Genomic DNA, 23,556 nt, shown 5'->3' with positions numbered 1-23,556 from the left:
AAATTAATGATGTCATTTATATAATATTCTAGTGGTCCCCCGGAAGTCGAAATTCGACTATAATTAATTGAAATTATAAGTTTGTACACTATTATGATTCTATTCTCAAAGACTATTACGCTTCCCTAATCACAGATTTCGTCCAGACTACACTTTAGACCAATATTAATAAAGATAAACAATATTTAATCTACGAGTATTGTCAATTTGACCACAGACTCTAGGCAATAGGTAAAGTTTGACAATAAACAAATAGTATGCATGCGTGTGTGTGTGTCAAAAACATGGTAGTGTGTGTAATTTTTTATTGATTTAATGTATTTTTATGTTTGTTTTACAAAAAATATTAACATTCTACACTCCTTCTATATGAGTCGTCTATTATCAAAGGTGGCAATCTGTGCATTTGGACAAAAAAATGTTATTGATATGTCAATACAGATTGATTTGAATATAATCGTCTCCTTCAAAGAATACGGTTCAAAACCTGCATTAAATAAAGGTTAATAGTTAACCTGTTATTTATGTAAGATGTCGTTCCGAAGAGTTTTGTGACTGCCAATGGAATACAAAGTCAATAATTCGTTTTTCTGATTTACCAATAATTATCCAAAAGTCAGATTGCCGGCTTTGATAATAGTCGACTCATATATCCTCTATAAGTCTGAGTTATTTCATAGTCCTCCGTCCGCGCAATTTTCTTAAAAAGGGGTACAAAGTTTTTGCTTCACGTATTAATATATAGATAAAAGAAAAACATGTCAACAAAATTTATAATTCAAAAGGTAGGATTGTTTCTCAATAGTTCCGATAACCAGCGTCAAAATGTACATGCCTATATAAATATTTTATAAGATTCAAATAAGGTGTCTCGATAAACGTCTAGTAAAAGGGTTGTATCTCGAGTGTATTCCAAACACAGAAACAACCCTGTGATTCCCGAAGTGGTCCAAATGGGTAGGGATCTATACGAATCAAACAATTTACGTATGTACGACATGTAAATGAGGGTCCACGGATGGATTGAGTGACTATTTACTGAAGCTACCTTTACGAAAGAGATTTACCCAAGATAAAAATAGAAACTTTTGAAACACTAATACTAGTACCATTAAATTCAATGAAATTCTACATTAAATTTAACGTCACGTGTGATCATAGACATTTAATTTTAACTTTACTACCTTTATTGTCATATGAGTGAATCTTTTTTAATTAAATATAGGCTGACGAGCTCAAGAGTCGCCTTATATAAAATAATAAGCCTTCATTCATACCTGTTTGAAGGTAATTGGTACTTCGATGTAACATCGCAATATAGATATAACCTTGTGATGTGGGTGCTTATTTCTTTGTGTCTATTTTTCAACGGTATTACATAACACTAGACCGTGGGCTCATCTTTCTACCCAAGAACAATAAATTCTTCGTATTTTCCTATAGTTCCTGAGACACATCGTATTTTGCGTTAGTAGATACGTCTAAACACCTCTTTAATATCAAAGTCAATATTGTTACACAAGAGAATTATCTTTTTTCTTTTAATTTAAAATATAATAATAATAGAAATGTAAATATATAATGTAAGCTTGTTAAAACCTTTTTAAACTCTAATCAATGAACGACCTGTTTAATTTACATGAAGACCTCAAAGCTGAGCCTGATAAATGAATTTATGCTTTTACTGGACAATTAAGTGACATTGACAAAGGGTACAGATTATACAAAACAAAGAAGGGAAAATCAGACGCCGCCTTATTTTTTTTTTTCGAATAATGTCCGGAAGACCGCAATTTTTATTAGATTAATATTAATTTTTAGAACATAGGTTTTATAGAGCATTATATATTGTGTCGATGCAACGTCACTATTTAGTTAACTAAAAATAGTTAAATTTCATTAATGTTACGCATGTCAACAACTGTTTAAGACGGTATTCAAGAGAATTCATGACTAAGCTATCTCCATTCCGACTCGAGCAGCCGAACGGAGCGGAGCTCGCTGTTGTTATCGCTGTACATTTGAAATGTAATAAGTGAAATTCATTGGAAGTTGAGCCTTAATTACTGTCACTATGGAAGGCAATGTAGTGAGGTAATGATGAAGAGAAAGCGTTAGCAACGCTGACGTCATCATTTTAAAAACACCATGCAACCAGTTTCTCTCTAATATACACATGTAATATAATTTGTACTTACATATATTGAATATGGTGTTATAATATATAAGAACTACTATTAAAACAGAGCAAATTGGACTAAATATTGTTTTTGCGTATTCTCGTCAAGATCGAAGTCCAAAATAACAAAATTAATGTATTGTAATCGGTCTTTGAAACATGTAGCTTTTCAAGTTAAGTACCTATACTATACCTTGAATTTAGTGTAAATTACGTTGAAATATTCCTTTAGATAAATAGATATTTACAGTTCATGTTGAAAAACAGCGAAATCAATACGAAATAATATCTTCCTTAACTTGGTACTGAACTACGCGGCATTGAAACGCCTTGCGGTATAATCCCTGGTAGTTTGGAACAAGCGTACATTCACGCCCTTCACCCCATCTTGACAAGTTCTATCATTATTCTCGAGCACGTTAGAAGATCCGATTTTCTTTTAGTAAAAATTGGTTTTATGTTTAGTTCTTTGTACTATTTATAATGGTCAAATATGGTTATATGGAAGTGAATATGGTTCGTTTGAAAAGAAAACGTGTATAATAATAATAATAATAATGTTTTTATTTCAAGTATCCATGACTCATATAAATTGTTAATAGTAGTTATATTTACATCACAATGAATTAATCAATATATAATCAATAGTATAATCAACGTTGAACCATTAACCACAGCATACTTTTTTTTCAGTCTTGTTTTAGTTTTTTAGTTTAGAAATTACATTGTGCCGTGCTATATATTTTTTGACTGAAACAAACCAAACCAATTTTATCACCAAATTCGTTTACCAATGACTATTGTCGAGATCGCCTTACACTAGTTAGGGAGCTGTGTTTATATCATTAATGTATCTTAGTATAACATAGCATTGCATAGAAACTATTACAGAGCTAAAGAAAGCTATAACAAATCATTACAATACAACAGTCATTGTTCTCACCAAACATATGTTTTGAAATAAATTGCCTTATAACTTTGTTATGAACATTTATGATTCGCCAACTATCAGTATCACTATCGAAACATTCCAGACACGAATAAATTCTTATAAACTGCTTGCAATAAATCCAAGACTTAAACAAACTAACTTATAATTGTACAGCAGATCTTGTTATAGTCAGTATTAGTAATAAGGAAACGAGCTTAGGATTCACAGTCAACTTTCCTCTGTGTAAATTCAATTTATTTAAATGTGCGCTTGCATCGTGAGATGTTTTCCAGACTTATTGTTCGGTGCTATTACATAACGCTATTACGATTTATTGTAAGTAGTGGTTTTTTTATTAAGTAGAGAATTGACGAACGTTGAACTCCGAAGATTACTTAGACGCTAACTTCAGAAGCCTGGGACTACGTAGAAGGTGAAAGACTGAAGAAGATCATAGGAAGAAAATGAGAGAGATAGAGAGAGAATGAGATGAGAGAGAGAGAATGAGAATAGTAAGTTAGTAATAGTAATAATTGTAATATTAAGTAAGTTACAGAGAGGTAGAGTGAAATGGAAAACAACACATACAACAATTTAATTAAGTATTTACAACATCATGAGTTCGAAATCTCTTAATTTCAACAGCCATTTTAACAAATAGAATGCATCAATATTTAAAACCAATTTTGACCAAGTTTCAAAATGCCTATTGCTCTAGAGAAACAAAACAGACATTTTGAAAAAATCACAATAAGCTATAAAATTTTCATTTGGCCAATAAAAACTGTTTCCGAGACAAACCAAAATGCCTTCCAAATATTCTTTATCTAATTTATTTCCGTTTCCGCTTCCGTAGTTATCTGAAATACACTTGAATATTTTAAAAGTTAGCTTTTATATAGGTATAATGCATAATTTTGAAAGTAGTAGACCGAGACTAATTTTACTTTACTGATCTCATACTTATATACAATAATAAACTCAGATCAATTAGTGATTTTAGACTTTTAAATTCAAATGAAAAACTTTGAATGACGAATTACAATATTTTTTTATGATTAAAGGGTTACTGGTGGCCCGGAGGCCTTTCCAGTTTCACCAGGACAGTTGGGCGAGCAAAGGCTCAGCCAGCCAGCCTAAGCCTGCTCTTAGTGTTTGAGCTGAAGACGTCTAATGCAAAAGTTATGGGATCTGATGGATTCATAAGGACGTAAGAGACTTACGAGTATTTTAGACGCCAAGATCTTCCAATGACGTCAATTACAATAATTTAAAAGTGACAAAGTCGTTATGCAGATACGTAATAAGCGAATCACTATTACGTTCGTATAAAGATCGCGGAAAGCTTTCAAGAAAAGCTGTATTCGTGTAGTAGTGAAAGGCGCGTGTTTATTCTAGTGTGTAAAATGTTTGTTAACATTATATTTTGCTTTGTTTTATTAAAATTGGATTTTATGGAAGCATTTTTTCTGTTTGCGGGTATTGTTTTATTTTTTTATTCCGTTATTACATTTTACATTACGAATATCTTATATAGCATTATTGAATATACTATGCTACTAATATAATGTACTGTATTACTAATAAATTTATGTTTTAATTTTTTCAAACGGTAATTAGACCGCAATTATAATATGTATGGAAAGATGCTTAAATGATTCTTATCCACCCGAGGTGTATTATTTGGAAGAGATCGCTCTTAAAGATAAGACCGACCAACTATAAATTATTTTTTTGTATTTAATGATTTGCATTTGCATTCGCACAAACCAAACCCAATCGATATAACCAATAATATAAACCACAAGCTTTTTATAAGTATTGATCAACGTTTAGATATCAATTGTATTAAAATTGTGATTGCTACTTGATGTTGCCATTACGTGTTCACGTGTTCAGTGAGATATGCGAGTAGGGTTTCATTTTTTGGTATCACCACTTAAACTCGATGACTTTCCCGGACAATACCATCAATATCAAGATCTAGATTTAAAAACCCTAATAAGAATCCATTAGGTAGTTTTTTTTTTATTGCCCTTGTAGGCAGACGAGCAGACGGCCCACCTGATGGTGAGTGGTTACCGTCGCCCATGGACTTCAGCAATGCCAGGGGCAGAGCCAAGCCGCTGCCTACCGTTTAATACTCTCCACAAGCCTCGTTTGAAGAAGGACATGTCATAGCGCTCGGGAAACACCGTGGAGGGGAGCTCATTCCATAGCCATAGATGGTACGTGGCAAAAAAGACCTCTGGAAACGCACTGTGGATGACCGCAGTGGCTCCAGGTAGTATGGATGAACTCTACTCCGGTGGCGGGCGGTGCGATGGTAAAAACGAGATGCCGGTATCATCTCGAACAATAGTAGCATTAATACCTACGTGTGGTCTATGTGGTTGTTTATTTATTGCAAAATTCACTTTCATGTATTCTTATCTCTTGCCATAGCTCTCAATTTCAAGACTAATATTTTGTTAATATTATATTTAGCTAAGCATAGCTAAGCTAATTTAACTAAGGTATCATTTGAATATTATCCTAGACATTAGATTATAGATTCTTGCATTAGAAATAACTGTAATTACAATTGATAGATGATGACCGATTTTTTTTTATAACGCCATCTTGTTGTGTCTTTAAAGTAGTTAGTTGCCCTCAATTAAGAAAAATAGTATTATTATTCGCCAATAGATGTCGGGAAGAGTTGATTATTGAAAACACGAATAAAACAACATTTTCTGAAAATAAATCGTAACTAGATCGATTTATCGCCCCCGAAATCCTCTGTATACTAAATTTTATGAAAATCATTGAAGCCGTTTCCGAGATTCAGATTATATAAGTATATTAATATACAAGAATTGCTCGTTTAAAGGTATAAGATTTATTAAAATTTATTCGTTTCTATTTTATTATATGACGCTTAATTTGATTTATAATTTAAATAGTACTTCATTATTTGTAAAACTAGTGTAAAAACATATATTTATAATATATTTAATTAGGACATATTGCATTGCTCACCGTTTCATATATTATTATCTATATCTATACTTATACTTATAATATTATAAAGAGGAAAGATTTGTTTGTTTGTTTGTTTCGAATAGGCTCCGAAACTACTGGACCGATTTGAAAATTTTTTTTTCCATTAGAAGCCGACATTGTCCCTGATGAACATAGGCTACTTTTTTTTAAAAAATTTTTTTTTTTTTGGTTTCATGTGTGTTTTAATGTTTCCGAAGCGAAGCGAGGGCGGGTCGCTAGTAATAAATAACTACATATTACGGTTTTAAAATTATCTATTAACTTCTTAAATTAAATGGTCTCTATATTTAAAAAATATAAAAATAATTCACACATTTATGACAGTGGTAAATAATCTCTTTTCCAGTGTATAATTATCTATTAAGATTTAATAACAGTCAACAGTATATTTAGGATCACACGAGTCTCATTAATAAAACACAAAGACGCTACTAATGAAACCTCGAAAACTATAATTTATATCTCCTTAGTAGTTATCAGTATTGCTTAATTCGTTTTCGAATTTCAAATTAAGTTTTCTAAGACCCCATGATAAAATATAGCTTTTGTTCGTAACGTAATTAAGATTAGTTTCACAAATGTAAGCCTGTGATTAATTAAAACGATGCTTGACAACTGATAGTTTAAAATCTTAGAAGTTTACGAATGTTAATTTTGTCATATTTTTTAATGATTTGGTGTAATTTAGTTTTTATAGCGCTTCGCATCTCTGGAACGCGAATACGGTATTTTGCAAGCGCGAGTTTTTTTTTTGACGTGACATCGTCTTATAATTCGATGGAGCCGACTGCACGCACGAAAAAACATGACTCATGCGGCGTTACCTCGCTCTGAGGCATTCCACGATCACGTGGCTAAACTGGCAATAAGCTTCTCCAATTATTTGACGACAACAAAGACGCGATCATGGAACACCGTAGTTAAATCGAGTCTAATTTGAACATTGAAAACGCCATGAGGGAAATTTAAGCGTCACGATCAATTCAATAGTGATTTCCATTTACCTTCTTCTCTATATCCATACAAAATATCTATCAAACAAATAAAATTAAAAATTTTTTTTAATTCATTCTGAAAAATGAAACCATTCCATCAGTATTTTCTTATGACGTTGTCACGTTCAACTATCGTCAGTAAACATTCAGTAAACCGACTTTACAGACAACCGATTTTTTGCTTGGATGTATGACAGATATTCATGCCGCCTCCTATTTTCAAACATTAGATCGAATTCAAAATTTTTATCCAACGACTGTTAATACATTTCAAACCGAAACCGACTCCTTCGCGACAGGGCTAAGGATGGTTATGGTACATACCCAAACAGATCACCTTATACCCACCCAAGCTTATACCCACCCAACCACTATTATAAAACTCAAAGAACACTGTTTCCCGTTCCCCGGTAAATCTCTTAGTTGCGTCTACGACTACCCCGGGAAAAGATGGGGTGGTGCTATTCTAGACTAACTCTAAATAGACGCCGAAATATCGTTTCGGGCTTAAGAAGTTAAGCCCAATAAAGCTCTTTCAATGAATTTTGTAAGCATTGAAATTGACTTCTTCCAACCAATAATCTCAAACCTTTGAACTTTATTGTTTTCATTTAATCAGGATAGCTGGGATTAAAACTTTTTGATTGTGCCCTTTATTTAAATTATTGAATTTCGTTTCACAGATAAGTCTGAGCCAATCTTCTTCTGCTACAAAATATGCCCTTTGTATTGTTCGCCGCGTCGACATGATCTCGGTAAGTTAGAAACAATTAATATTTTTTATTAGTAAAATAGGACCAGCCATTTATACCGTTAGCCTGTGTGTTTAAGGCCCTAACTAAGTATATATACTTTAGATACGCAATTCAGCATTAAAATTAACAAACGTATTGTATAAATTTTCCTGATGGTGAGTTGGTGAGCCTGCACGAATAATTTCACTGGTGGCAGGACCTCTTGTGAGTACGCACGGGTAGGTACCACCGCCCCGCCTATTTCTGCCGTGAGGCAGTAATGCGTTTCGGTTTGAAGGGTGGGGCAGCCGTTGTGACAATACTGAGACCTTAGAACTATATCTCAAGGTGTGTGGCGCATTTACGTTGTAGATGTCTATAGGCTCTAGTAACCACTTAACACCAGGTGGGCTGTGAGCTCGTCCACACATCTAAGCAATAAAAAAAAAACTTTTTTTTTTTTTCAGTACAAGTTCGTTCAGTATTTAATATACGCGACAATAATTTCAGCTTAATTCAATTAATAAACTTCATTTTCCGTTCACATCACAATACAAGTTTCTAGTATAATCCTACTCTTACATTTCCGTGATCTTCAGCCCACTTTACAACAATATGGCTTTACGACTCTCAGATAGAGATCACGCTCTACTTATCTACGAAGCGTTACCGTGTAGATTTTTTTTTATAGTGTGATATCACTTTGGCTTTTTATGTACCTATAGCTACTAAAGAGACTTTTCAGGTTGACAAGCTAACGAGATATCATTAAGTAAGCACCGACCGTGACCGATTTACTTTTCAAGGTGAACCCTATCTTGAGGTATAAAATCTAAGTACCTACCCACCCCTAGATCGATTTGCGCTAAAGAGAAAATCTAAATACTCACCAATTTCACTGGTGGTAGGACCTCTTGGGAGTCCGCACGGGTAGGTACCACCACCATGCCTATTTCCGCCGTGAAGCAGTAATGCGATTCGGTTCGAAGGGTGGGGTAGCCGTTGTAACTATAATGAGACCTTAAAACTTATATCTCAAGGTGGGTGGTGTATTTACGTTGTAGATGTCTATGGGCTCCAGTTACCACTTAACACCAGGTGGGCTGTGAGCTCGTCCATCCATCAAAGCAATAAAAAAAAAAAACATTCAGAAAAATTTGCAAATCTAGATTTCACACACATGCAAATTCACAGTCATTTCACATTATCAGTTAGACCTTTAAACAAAGAAGTAACTGCGCCAATTGGCCATTGAATTTTCAGCTGTGTCTGTCGTCCAAATGTATATTTGACGCTAGTAGACACGTGCCAAAACAATTGCCGTTCTACTGAATGTAATTTTATTTAATGCTAGCTGACCCGGCAGACTTCGTAGTGCCTAAATCGATAAATAACAGACCTAAACTTTTGCATAAAATCACGGAATAGATAAATAAGGTTGGAATGGTAATGTAGGCGGGGCAAGCGTGCCACAGTTATGATAGAACAAACATAACTCGACCGATTCTTTCATTCACCGCGTTTAGTGCGCTTCGGACTACTTGGCGAACAGATCTCCGCTTTATAGTGCCGTGTTGTGCAATTATAACTTGTAAAACAAAAAATCAGACCTCAAGTATAGAGCGAGGAGGTATATCTTTCGATCGGTAAGTCGAAATTACCATTTAATTACAATATTATTTGTCTAAAACATAAAAATATACTGAGCATTATGAAATTCCAAACATTAACAATATTATTGCAGCAAGTTATAAATAGCATACATTGCGCGATGTGTACTCGCCCAATGAACGCAATGACCAAGTCAGCTTCCAATGTACTACATGCATTGCGTTCTCTACACTTCAATCTTTGAAATTTCGGCCTTTGCCCTGATTGGCCGTGCAGTTTGTCGATAGTGAGGTGACCATGTGGTAAAATCATCGACAGAATTCTCGACTATATTTACATTTGACATGGATAATTTTTGCATTATTTTATATTTAATTAATGATACCTAGTATATTCTTAGTGAGACGTATTTTGAGTAAAATAAATATGTATTATTATTATTGAATTATTATCATTGAATTAAAGTGAAGGTATAATATAAAGGGACATGTAGACCTCTAATTTACGGGTATTTACTATATTGTCTAAGACGTATTAAAATCTAAGTAAAATGCTATTTGACTTATGCAGTAAATTAAAAATTTTAGGTTTCCTAAAGAACCTAACGCCAGGGAACAATGGATTGACGTGACAGGTAGAGGAAACTGGAGACAAAGACGAGTACTATTTGCTCTAAACATTTTACTGAAAATGATTTTATCATAAAAAAAATCAGAATACACTTAGTTTTGAAAAATTCATTCGCAATTAATAGCAAGCGCCAACTGCTTAACAAATACGTTTTATTCCAGCGACAGTGACTATTTGTAATTAATAAAAGTAAAATAGTTTTTTTTTTTCAATATTTATTTCATGTTTCATTTTCTCCATTCATTCATCAGATAATTTATCGATAAAGAATATCGATTTTATCAAGCACTAGCGTGTATGAATATTTTTATTGCCTTTTTGCGTGTGTGAGTGTGTATGCCTACGGGTGTTTTGTGCTAGTTTGCGAACGAATATATGTCCTGAGATTTATGTGTGGGTGTTTTTGTTGTGTGCGAAATACTTGTAATCACAGTGTGTGTATGTGTAGAAATTAAAATAGTGGGGATGAAGCGGCGACACTGGTTCTAATACAAAATTAGAGCAAAGGCCTTTCCAACCTTATTTATCTATTCCGTGCATAAAATAAACTTAAAACAAACCAAAGGAATCCGTCCGACGGGGGACACATCAAAGGGAAAACAAAATTGTTATTTTTTATTTAACTCCGAGCGTTTTCATATTTATCTACCCTTTAAACCTTGTCTGGACTTCCACAAATAATTCAAGACCAAAATTAGCCAAATCGGTCGGGCCGTTCTCGAGTTTTAGCGAGACTAACGAACAGCAATTCATTTTTATCTAAATAGATTGTAATTTAGAAAAATAATGAAACGACTTTATCATTCTAATATCGAGAACTGTGATGCGAGTGACCTACGTAAGTCACGGTGATTTATGAGTGTGACGTTTTTGGAACTGTGGTTTGACAATCACGGTGACAAGTCCAAATATTGTTATCAGAGTCACTGTGAACATAAGTCATCAGTCAAGACACGCTCTGTCTGCCAATCCTAAATTAATAAATTTACGTAAATGCAAGTTACAGAGCATATTAATAATTGTAAATAAACATGATTCAACAAAAACCGACTTACAATAGAAAAAAATATATTCCGAAACAAATTAATATACACTATTATCGAATTCGGTTGGCGTGATATTGAGTTATTCATTTATTTGTCGCGCACATACTTAATGCAAACTTAAGACTTATTTTCTCATGAACACCATTATCAGAATGGGACTAAGTTGAATAAGGACCACATGGGAAGCGTCAGCTTTCTAATAAAAAAAGAATCATCAAAATCGTTTCATCCAGTCAAAAGTTATGAGGTAACAAACATAAAAAAAACGTACAATCGAATTGAGAATATCCTCCTTTTTTGAAGTCGGTTAAAAAACATACACCATCGTTCGCACGGATTGATACTAGTGTTCTAGTTTTTTTTGTTATCGCTTAGATGGGTGGAAGATCTCACGGCCCACCTATTGTAGACATTAATAGCATCAATGCCACCACCCGCCTTTGAAATATGAGTTCTAAGTTGTGGTTTTACAGTACAGGCTTGTCCAGTATTCAAACCGCGTACGACCGAGATAGGCAATACAATGGCTGGCACCTGCCCGCGTGGGCTTACAAGACGCCTTACCGTCGGTAAAACGTATCACAAAGCAGTCATAGAATTTAGTTGAATAATGGGACAAGAAAAAGTAAAAAATAAACCTAGAAGTGTCTATATTAGAACTACTACATACTACCTAAAAATCAATAATAGCTAAAAAGGTTTTGAATTAAAAAGTTTATTTTCCAGATGAATCATCTCTGATTTACATTGAAGATGAACAACCGCATCCTTACTTCGATCACTCTCCAAACGAATATCACGCACCACTTCACTTCGGTCATTATTTCTTCTGCAAAACCACAACAACGACCCCCAAGCCAACCACGACCACCACCCAGGCGCCGACCACCGAAGAGCCATCATGGATTTGCATGACCTGTATGGATAAATGTAGATATGGTAAAATTAAGAAAGAATAAAAGAAATTTAACTCCTAAATTTAAATTTAATATTTTTAATTTAGAATGTTACTATTACGATTATGTGTTTCATTACAAACAAATGTTCCTTTTAAAAGTCGTATGCAGTGAGAAATTTAAAATCACTATTTAAATATGTCAATGATAAACCAGATTTCGTGGCTACGCTAGATATATGTAATTCTATGTATCCGTTATTTGAATCACAAATAACCAATGTTCTAAAAATGAATAGCTTATATTAACAATTTTTATTTTTATTTTAAGCCAATAAAGCCATACAATATTTAATTAGGGCCCGTTGAACGAACAGCTTTTCGAAGAAGTAACGCTTTAAATTTCACGCAAAACACTTTCGTTCCGAAAATAGCTACAACGACGTCAGGCTTATGATGTTGTAATAAAAAAAAACCTTCATTTAATTATTTTCCACTTAATAGGTTATATCGAAACTAAGCTCCATCTTTTGCTTATATCCAACGAACAATACGCTTTGAAGATACTAATTAACAGTATATTAATACGAAACGAATTTATAGAACAAATAAAAGACAATTAGGGCCTGTGCACACCACGTTTTTTAAGCGCGCTTTTATCCTACAGAGCGGTTTGTTGTCGTCTGTATCGATAGAAAGGCTATGCTAACGCGCATGTGTATCGATACAAACCCGCGTTGACGGCGCGTTTTTATCCCACAGAATGGTTTCTTGTCGTTTGTATCGATACAAACGTGATGCTGACGCTCATTTGTATCGATACAAACGCGCGTGAGCATCGCGTCTGTATCGATTCAAACACGTATTTGAATTTATACAGGTGTGCAAAGGTCTACAGGCTGCGTATGACTTGCGTGCGTATCGCGTCTGCATCGCTACGAACGCGCGTCAACGGCGCGTTTAAAAAACGTGGTGTGCACAGGCCCTTAATTGTAGAAATAAAATATACAAACACAGCAGACCTGCGAGAGAAAGAGAAGGAAAATCTAGATACAAATAGGTAATGCAAAATCAATGTACCATTTTCTCCTCCTTCTCCTTCTCCTTTGCTCGTCAACCGATTTTCTTTTATTATTATTATTTTTCAAGAATGGTAGGGTTATACCCTATCATTCTTAAAGGGCCAACAGAAGCTATAGAGTATAAGTGCGAAAGACACAAACAAACAAACAAACGTTCCAAAAAACACAGGATAAAATCCGAACATTCATTATGATTGTAAAATGTATTAAATAATTTATTTGTGTTAATATATTTTAATATATTAAATCATAATATTTTGTGTATACTGCAAAATTAAATAACTTTAAAAATAATAATGAGAAATCACCTATCTTCGGTGTAAATTAATAATGTGTAAATCAGAGTTTTTTGTTGTTAAGCAATCTGTTTCGGACACACAGCTCTGCACAATCATACATCTTCACAGTTTCTACACAAACCTTTTGAAGTATCATAAAATGGATAAAGTTCGAAACGAGTTTTAAATGGCTCTCGGCCACGCCAAGAACTTGTATCACCCCGTCATAGCGTATCTCGTTTAAAACACGGCTATACAATAATACAGCAAACTCAATGCGTTCTTATGTTCCATAATAACAAAGAGCTCAACACTCAAGAATAAAAAAAAAAACTTAAGAAAATGACATGTAATACAACCATATTTTACACTAGCGTAAAAAAGACTTTAATGGACTGACCAACCGCGTATCCAAGTAAGCGCAGAAAATACCATAAATGATCTACAACCTTTGTACACTTTACATTGCTGTCTTGCAGAATATTAAATTACTGAATTTGTGACTAAGCCAGCAAAGAAGCTGAATATAATAGTTTCGACCACAGATGCAATCTTTTGATACACAATTTTATCAGTTCAGCTGAGTTTCTGGGCGGATCTTCTCAGCGGGTTGCGATTCCGATTCGGTAGTAGATCCATTCGCGAAGCAGCAGCTCTTGAGTTGTTACATCTCCTTTAGAGGCGCTAGGGCAGCTGTTAGCAAATCCCAACCCTCCTGCTGAACCTTTGCTCGCCTACCTGTTCTGGTAAAACTGGAAAGGCCTTCGGGCCACCAAAAATCGTCACTTAATAAAAAACAACCTTATCATAAAAAAGAAATGCGATGAATTAATATTTTTTATTGCTCAAAACCGAATGTAATACTCACTGAAAGTAGTGCTAATTATATTTTCACAAAATAAAACCGTGTTCGATCTAAATCCAACATTTTCTATTTAAAAACCAACCTCATTAGTGTCTGATTTCATGCTGACACAAATTTAGCTTTAATTAAAACATAAGTTTCTATAATTTCTGTTTTGAAAGACACGATTAAATTAGATAAATTAGAGATTTTGTTAATGAGACGTATATAACTTATTTAATTCTAAATTCTCAAATGAAACTTGTTGAAAATTTTATTGACTGTTTGGTCGCAAGTGTAGGCGGCATCATCTACCCACTACCTGCCATTTCGGCCGCGAATCAGTTATGTTGTATGAGATGTTTCACATTACTCAAAACCCTTAATTTTGCCGTTTTTATATCGTAACAGAGAACTGATTCAATTATAAAATGTACATTCTTGGAACGGTGTTCCTTATCGCACGTTACCGGCAATATGCCGAGAATATGATTTTTTTTAAATAGTAGGCATAAAATAGTGATATAATTTTTTCACTAACATTTCTAGAAGTTTATCTCCAATGCCAACTTTATTCGCATTTAATTACATTCACATGATTCGTTTCATTGTTTTATACCGACTCTTTATTTTTTATTCATTCTAATCATTACTTAATTAATTAAATTAAACACACACAAAAAATAATTCCGTTCCAGCCGAATTCACAAGACATTTCTCACCTTTTTTTAAAATATCCAATTTTACATACCTGAACAACAATTATCACTCATGGATTTCAGTAATGTCACGCCGCTATCTGCCGCTGTACGGTTTTAGATATAAAATTACCGGCCATCCCCCATAGACACAGCCCACTGAGTTTCTCGCCGGATCTTCTCAATGGGTCGCGTTTCCGATCCGGTGGTAGATTCTGCGCACTGCTCTTGCTAGGGCCAGTGTTAGCAACACTCCCGGTTTGAGCCCCGTGAGCTCACCTACACTTTAAGGCGAAGCGGAAATAGCCTCTTAAGGCTATCAGCATAGGTAGGGGGAAAAAAAACGGCCACCTTTCTTCCAAAAACATATGACACTGGACAATAATAGCCTCTCTGCTATCTAGTTAAAAACCAGCCCCGGATACAAAACAAAAATGTTTCACCATAACACCGGCTACTACTCGTAATAATATATTGTCAAACGGAAAATCGCTCCATATCATATGAAATATCAAGTCAATTCGCACCGATACGTTATATTCAATGATTCAATTAAGCAGTTGTCAGAGCATTTCACCACTGAAAATCCGTGAACTTGTATTTGTGAATAGCTATTCCTAACTCCGTGATTGATGACAGCATGTCGGCCATTAGGCTTTCGCACAGATTAGGCCTTCGATGGCTCCGGTACAAGAACGGAAAACGGTATAGAATAACAGACTCGCTTATATTACAATTTAAATAATTTAGAATACTTAACAGTCATCACGTATTTTTGTGAAATCGTTTGAGGAAATTTCGACTAACAGAATGCCCGTGACAAGCCTATAAATAATGGGCATTGAAATTATCTATGTATATGTACTTGCAAACGTTATAATGCAGACTTTGAAATTGAATGCTTTGAGATAAAACCTTAAGAATTAAACTGATTAGAGATGACTTATTTAGAGTAATTAGAGTAACATTAGCAAAAAAACGGACGAAAATTCGGTCTCTATTAACATATTAGTTCACTGTACTAGGTTCATATTTGAAGTTCACGCGTCGTCGGATCGTCAGATTAATTTACTGCCATTTCACTTAACCGTCAACTTTGTTCGATTTTTTTGTAGCCTTTGGTGTATTGAGAAAGTTAGTTTCTGAGGTATTCGCGTATAACAAACACGATTGAACAGCTATAGGTTTAAATTTATACCTATTGTGTAAATAAATTGTATAGTTTAGAACTCCATCTTGCCCGCTCAAATGAGAAGTTTAAGGAAGGCTAAAAAATTATTTATTATTTCAAGCACTGAAAGTTTTTACTGGTAGTAGGACCTCTTATGAGTCCGCATGGGTAGGTGCCACCACCCCGCCTATTTCTGCTGTGAAGCAGTAATGCGTTTCGGTTTGAAGGGTGGGGCAGCCGTTGTAACTGTACTTGAGTCCTTAGAACTTATATCTCGAGTTGGGTGGCGCATTTACGTTATATATGTCTATGGGCTCCAGTAACCACTTAACACCAGTTAGGCTGTGAGCTCGTCCACCCATCTAAGCAATATAAAAAAAAACTTCGGGTATTTGTCATATACTCTTGCGTGTTTTCGATGACTACACTAGTTTTTAATTTTTATTTATCGCTTAGACAAATGAGCGAGCTTAGGGCCATCTAGTGCTATCTTCATACTGGAATACGTCTTATTTAAGTTGTTATCGTTATTTTAATCTAAGTTGACAATTGTAGTGATTTGTAGACCCACCATCTTTTAAATCGGAACACATTATTTCTTACTGGTAGAAATAGACAACGGTCTCACAATACCAATATGAGTCTTATGAAATCAATAACAATATTCAAATATTAATATGATGTTGGAAGGAACAAGAAGACTAGCTGAAGCTCCAAGCTAGAGAGAGAGAGAGAGAGAGAGAGACATAGATCGAGTGAGAGAGAATATAATTTATTACCCGTCAAACACAATTAACATTGATAATCAGTCAACAGACAGCTATAATTGACAGCATTTTATTTTTTTAACATACAGTTTTTTAACATACAGATAAACAGTCAACAGACAGCTATAATTGACAATTTTTATTTTTTTAACATACTCATATTATTATTATCTTAATTGATACTAGATTCAAAATGAGCAGACCCATATAATTTATTTTATGGAAATTCGATAGTTTTCACTCATGAATTTGGTTTTGAATTACGTTTCATTCTAAATAGACGTAAGCGCCAAATGACGTCACGTTTACGAAACACTGCTCTTTCGACAGCTTTGCTTTGTAAAAAAATATATATTTGACAGCTGACATGACATTCACGACTAGCAATTTGTCAATTGTACAATAGGCGGTCTTATCTCTACAAAACGATCTCTTCTAGACAAGCGCTTTTATCTACAGAAATTCTGAAGAAGATACAATAGGCTATTAGTTAACTTAGTTACTTACGAATACTATAAGCACTAACGCTTCGATTACTAAAGCGAAAGCCGAGTGCTACAAGATTTTAATAATAACTAGCTGACCCGGCAGACTTCGTAGTGCCTCAATCGATAAATAAAAGACCTAAACTATTGTATAATAAAATAAACTTAAAACAAACAAAAGGAATCCGTCCGACGGGGGACACATCAAAGGAAAAACAAAATTGTTATTTTTATTTAATTCCGAGCATTTTCTTATTTATCTACCTTTTAAACCTTCTCGGGACTTCCACAAATAATTCAAGACCAACATTAGCCAAATCTGTCCAGCCGTTCTCGAGTTTTAGCGAAACTAACGAACAGCAATTCATTTTTATATTATGTATATATAGATCAAATCTTTCAGTCATCCAACTAAGAGTAATGTATAATGACTCGTTCCAGTATATCTTGTTTGAAAGCCATTTACAACCCACCCCACGTCTTAATTTTTTTTCCATAGGACACCAACTAACAAAAATGTTCTTTAAGGGAATCAATTTAAGGTCTCTTTTGATTTATTTTCAAAGTGGAATTTTGTTTTCGGAAAATGTCCTTGTAGGGATCCTTTTTTTGGAACAAAAGAGCTTTTCACTGGACGTTTTCAGTGTCAGCATGTAACGAGGAGCTTGAAACGTTTCGATGTAATTAAGAGGATGTTAATGAGAAATCTTTAGGCTGAGCGACATTCATATTCAAAAGAAATGTATAGAAATTTTTGGGCTTTTCATAGTGAATGGTTTTATTTCTCAATGCTAGTGTAGATCATACGGGTCGACATACGGAATAGGAGATATAATTATCGCAAAAAAATTATAAGAAGTTATCTGTAATTCAAATATTTTCATATTTTTGACAATTCTTATTGACATAGGTTACATTTAACGTTGTTGGTAAATGTACGTGATAAAATTTATCAATTCCGTGGTGATAAAGAAAAAAAAGATGTGTGGTGTCGTGGGACACCGGATAGGAACGAAGTTTCTTATTATAAAAATATTAATTTTAAGTTCTATTCGAGTTATAAAGAAAATAAAACTGGAGGTTTCGCAACAACCCACGGTCATTCGGTAACGTGCGAACTTACTGTGGTACACTTCATTCACGGCTGTTTGCATAAGAGTTAGTGTATTGCGCAAACGAACGCTCTGAGATTGTGGTCAATGAATGTTAAAAAAATATGTAATTTTTTGTACGTTATTACAAAGTTAAGTCGTACACTGTGTCCGTTATTAATAATAATCTTACGTTACGGACGTTTTTTCGCGGTTAGGCTTAACGGGAGAGGGAGAGCTCTTCTTCCCTCTCGGCGCCGTGCCGCCGCCGTCGAGCCGGGGTTCGGAGGAGGGCGTTTGTCCAGCTCCAGCCCCTATGAGGAGGCAGTCTCCTCCCGGTGATGGTCACGGGGCGACCTAAGGGGGTTGAGGCTGCGCCGCACGCTACCGTCACTCTAGCGCGCTGGCACCAGGAGGACGGGACGGCGCGTCGGCGGCTGCGGACTGCGATGCGGTCCGCATTTTCGTCGTCGCTGTCGTCGCCGAACATACTGTTGAAGAGCAACCCGGTCGGCGGTGTATCGCGTTCCGACCCGGCAGGCTGGTTCTGGCCCAGCGGGGTATCCTGGAACACCAGCGGCACCGCCCGGGCGGCCTGGTAGGGCCGCCGTACCGCGGAGACCGACGTCGTTGGTCGTCGACTATCGCCTCGACGACCCGTCGGTCGGGCGTCCTCGGGGTGGCGCCGCGTGTCTGGTTGTAGTGTTGACCGCGGGAACCCCCCTACTCTGAACGGGTTCTGACCCCGGACGGAGATCGGACGTCGGGTGTAAGAGTGCAGGGGAGTCGTTTAGTGGGTGGGCCCTAAAATCCTTGGGCCCGCGATCTGCTCTCAACACCTGCAGATCGTTGAGTCTCACATACCCCGCGCGCCCCCTAGGCGCGGGGACCTCGTAGGAGGTTCGGCCCCCGGCCCGAAAAAAAAAAAAAAAAAAAAAAAAAAAAAAAAAAAAAAAAACCCCTCCGCATCGTTCCATAAGAAACTTCGTTCCAAAAACTTGGGATTGAGTATCTCCTTTCTCTTTCTAGGCTATTTCAAAATAAGTTAAGTAATAAGTATCGTTATATTACGAGTATTATTTATTATTTTACAAAATACACCAGAAACTTTCGCTCATACGTGTGTTTCAAATATACATGAAAATAACTAGAGTCTCATTTATATAACAATACGGACACCGACGACATAATTTCAATAAACACAGATGAAAACTTTTCCTAAAGAGTTAACAAGAAGTGTACCTAGTATCAAGACAATCGCAGAGACAATCTCGGAAGCAATGCTCGCTCAGCCTAACGAATGAAATAAAACACAGATATATTTAGACGTACATTCTATTTAATTATTTCACCAATGCACTATATTTCACATATTTCGCACAAGTCCTAACGACGACGCTTGTTAAGGTATTAACAAATTACAAATATCTATTGCATAGTAGATCTGTCATTTTCGTCTATACGCGCTATTTTCTTCAAGTATGCGGCGTGGTACGGGAACCCTATTATCGTGTCTGCCTCAAACTACATCTCTTACCCACGCGACAAGGCACCGATACCGACAAAGCCGACATCGTCCAAAACATGTCTTATCCAGATTCTCCGGAGAGCTATAGTCCGAAGTGCAACCTAACCTATAGACACAGCACACTGTTTCGCCAGACCTTCTCAGTGAGAAAGTAGATCGGTCTCTCGGTTGTAGATTCAACGAAGCTCTTCCTAGGGCTAGTTTTTTTTTTTTATTGCTTTGTTGGATGGACGAGCTCACAGCCCACCTGGTGTTAAGTGGTTACTGGAGCCCATAGACATCTACAACGTAAATGCGCCACCCATCTCGAGATATAAGTTCTAAGGTCTCAGTATAGTTATAACGGCTACCGCCACCCTTCGAACCGAAACGCATTACTGCTTCACGGCGGAAATAGGCGAGGTGGTGGTACCTACCCGTGCGGACTCCCAAGAGGTCCTACCACCAGTGATTACGCAAATTATAATTTTTGCGGGTTTGATTTTTATTACACGATGTTATTCCTTCACCGTGGAAGTCAATCGTGAACATTTGTTGAGTACGTATTTCATTAGAAAAATTGATACCCGCCTGCGGGATTCGAACACCGGTGCATCGCTACATACGAATGCACCGGACGTCTTATCCTTTAGGCCACGACGACTTCAAAAGTGTAGTGTTAGCTAGGTCTAGCAAGTTCTTCCAGATTGAGTTCCGTGAACTTACCTACCAAACCGCGCCACGCTAGAATATCCCCTTAGGCTACCAGCGATTAAATAGGGGGAAATTACGTGTTATCGCAACTAAAAGAAACTCCTCAAAGCACCTTAATTAAAGATCTGGACTGGATATTCTCATTTATATTTATTATCATATACGGTTTAGTTATCTGTAAGAGTATTTACTTAAGCATCATCTGTTTTATCTATATATTAATACGTGAAGCAAAAACTTTGTATCCCTTTTTACGAAAATTGCGCGGACGGAGGAGTATGAAATTTTCCACACTTATAGAGAATATAGAGAAGAAGTGCACAATGCTAATATTTTTTTAAATAATGCATAAAATATACATTTAATCAATAAATAAAAACTTACACACACTACATACCATGTATTTGACGCACACACGCATGCATACTCATTCCGATAGAGGCACCCGTCACGTGCGGACGTGCTCATCGTCCACTCGATCGCCCGGTCTTTGTTCGCCCGGCTTTTGTTAGCCCGGCCATTGTTCGCGCGGCCTGTGTTTGTGGTACATCTGCCGACTAAGTGCTCTTTCTGGAAGTTTTTATTTGTTTTGTTTCCTTTTGTTGTTTCTGTGTTCGTGGTACATCTGCCGACAAAGTGGTTTCCTGCAAGTATTTATTTGTTTTGTTTCTTTTCGTAATTTCTGTTTTGTTGTGCTTTTTCTTTGTCCTGTAGTAATCGCGCCGCATTGCCACCTGTGTTCAATAGAACCGCTCAGGTCCGAGAAGTTGGGGCCTCGCCGCAAGGCGAGTGTTTTCAAGACCCGGGGCCGCCCCACCTGGGTACTCAGCGATCATGGACGCTGTATTCGCGGAATTCCTCCGACTTCGCCACCCACAGCTCGCCTCGGAGTTTTTGGCCTTCAAGGCCAATCACACTGCGAGCCCTCTCGAGGACTCCGCCGCGCTCGCTGCTCCTGCGTCGCCTGTACCTGCGTGCAGAGCTTCTGCATTGAGCACCGCAGCCTCTGTCGTGCCTGCCGCTCCCGTGTCGCCTATACTGGCGAGAAAAGCTGCTGCGTCGTCCGCCGTGACCATCGTTTCAGCTGAGCGATCATCCGCGGCCTCCGTCGCGCCCTCTAAAACACCTACACTTGCTCGTAGGTCGCCTGCACCCGCCTCCTCGTGCTCCGACTCTGACTCGGACATGGAGGTCGACCTCGCCCCCGCCTCATCGACGGATGGATTCACCCTGGTACAGAAGGGTAAGAAGCGTGCCGCGGAGTCTCGAGCTCCCGCGGCCGCTAAAATTAGCAAAGCCGTGAACGCGTCGCGCCCCCGCCCTCAGACTCCCGTTGCGCCCCCAGCCCGTGCCACTCCGTCGCCGCGTCCGGTGGCACAAAATAAAACCCAGACCCCTCCCCCGGTTATCCTTCAGGAGAAGGCAGCTTGGGATCGAGTTTGCCTGGCCCTTAAGGCCAAAAATATAAATTTCACGAATGCCCGTAACCTCGCGAACGGCATTCAAATTAAGGTTCAAACACCCGACGACCATAGGGCCCTCTCTTCTTACCTCCGTAAGGAGCGTATAAGTTTCCATACGTATACGCTCCAGGAGGAGCGCGAACTCCGCGTTGTAATACGCGGAATCCCTAAAGAGTTAGATGTAGAGCTCGTAAAAGCTGACCTGTTAGAACAAAGCCTACCAGTGAATTCTGTGCACCGTATGCACACCGGTCGCGGTAGGGAGCCATATAATATGGTTCTAGTCGCTCTCCAGCCTACCCCCGAGGGTAAGAAAATCTTTAACACACAGACCGTCTGTAGGCTCTCTGGTATCGCTGTCGAAGCCCCCCATAAAAAAGGCACTCCTAGCCAGTGCCATAACTGTCAATTGTACGGGCACTCTTCCCGTAACTGTCACGCGCGCCCCCGATGTGTTAAGTGTTTGGGCGATCACGCCACGGCCCTCTGCGCTCGCGACCAAAAAACCGCGACGGAACCGCCTAGCTGCGTCCTGTGTCGAACACAGGGTCACCCCGCGAATTACCGTGGTTGCCCCCGAGCCCCTAAAATAAATCGCCGCGTCGCCCGCCAAAACCGCCTCCGAGCTTCCGGCCCAGACATCAAAGCCTCGGCACCCTCTGCGTCGCAGGCTAAGCCAGCGTTCGTTCCGGCGGCGGTGCCCAGTGTCTCGGCCTGGGCAAAACCGCTGCCGTACACGAACACGGCTACAACTCCCTCCTCCGCGATTCGTCCCGCCCCCGCGACTCGTCCCTCTCCCGCGACTTGCCCTCCGACCGCGTCCGACAATCTCGCTTTAGCGATCGACTTCTTTCAGTCGATCAACTTTGAGCGCGTTAACGCTTTGGGCGACGCCATTCGCGCTGCCTCCACTGCACAACACTTTATCGCCGTTGTGCAGGAATACGCCGACGTATACGCGTCATTAAATACGTACGTCCTCCCCTCACTCCGCCGGTAATCAATGGCGTATATAAGTAGAATAAAGCCCCTATCCGTAACGATAGGATTTTTTAACGCTTACGGTCTCGCAAATCAACGTGATCAGGTTTCTGACTTTTTGCGTGACCACCAAATTGATATCTTCTTAGTGCAGGAGACCCTACTTAAGCCCGCGCGCCGTGACCCTAAAATCGCGAACTATAACATGGTCAGGAACGACAGGCTCTCTGCCCGTGGTGGTGGTACCGTCATTTACTATAGAAGAGCCCTGCATTGCGTCCCGCTCGATCCTCCCGCGCTCGCTAATATCGAAGCATCAGTGTGCCGAATCTCACTGACGGGACACGCGCCGATCGTTATCGCGTCCGTTTATCTTCCACCGGATAAGATCGTTCTAAGCAGTGATATC

General features: G+C 37.7%; 1 protein-coding gene across 1 annotated transcript; it reads left to right on the top strand.

Annotated features, from left to right (window-relative positions):
• Positions 1-4,473: 4,473 nt before the first annotated feature.
• On the top strand, positions 4,474-12,149 carry LOC119630713 (uncharacterized). Its single transcript, XM_062675345.1, has 3 exons — positions 4,474-4,589; positions 7,834-7,905; positions 11,898-12,149. Exons 1-3 carry the CDS (start codon positions 4,517-4,519, stop codon positions 12,128-12,130), a joined length of 378 nt encoding a protein of 125 aa, XP_062531329.1. The 5' UTR covers positions 4,474-4,516; the 3' UTR covers positions 12,131-12,149.
• The last annotated feature ends 11,407 nt before the right edge of the window (positions 12,150-23,556 follow it).

The sequence above is a fragment of the Bombyx mori genome, chromosome 3, assembly GCF_030269925.1.
Source record: "Bombyx mori chromosome 3, ASM3026992v2".
NCBI lineage: Eukaryota > Metazoa > Arthropoda > Insecta > Lepidoptera > Bombycidae > Bombyx > Bombyx mori.
The sequence above is the reverse complement of the archived record's forward strand: the minus strand, read 5'-3'. Positions and strand labels throughout refer to the sequence as shown.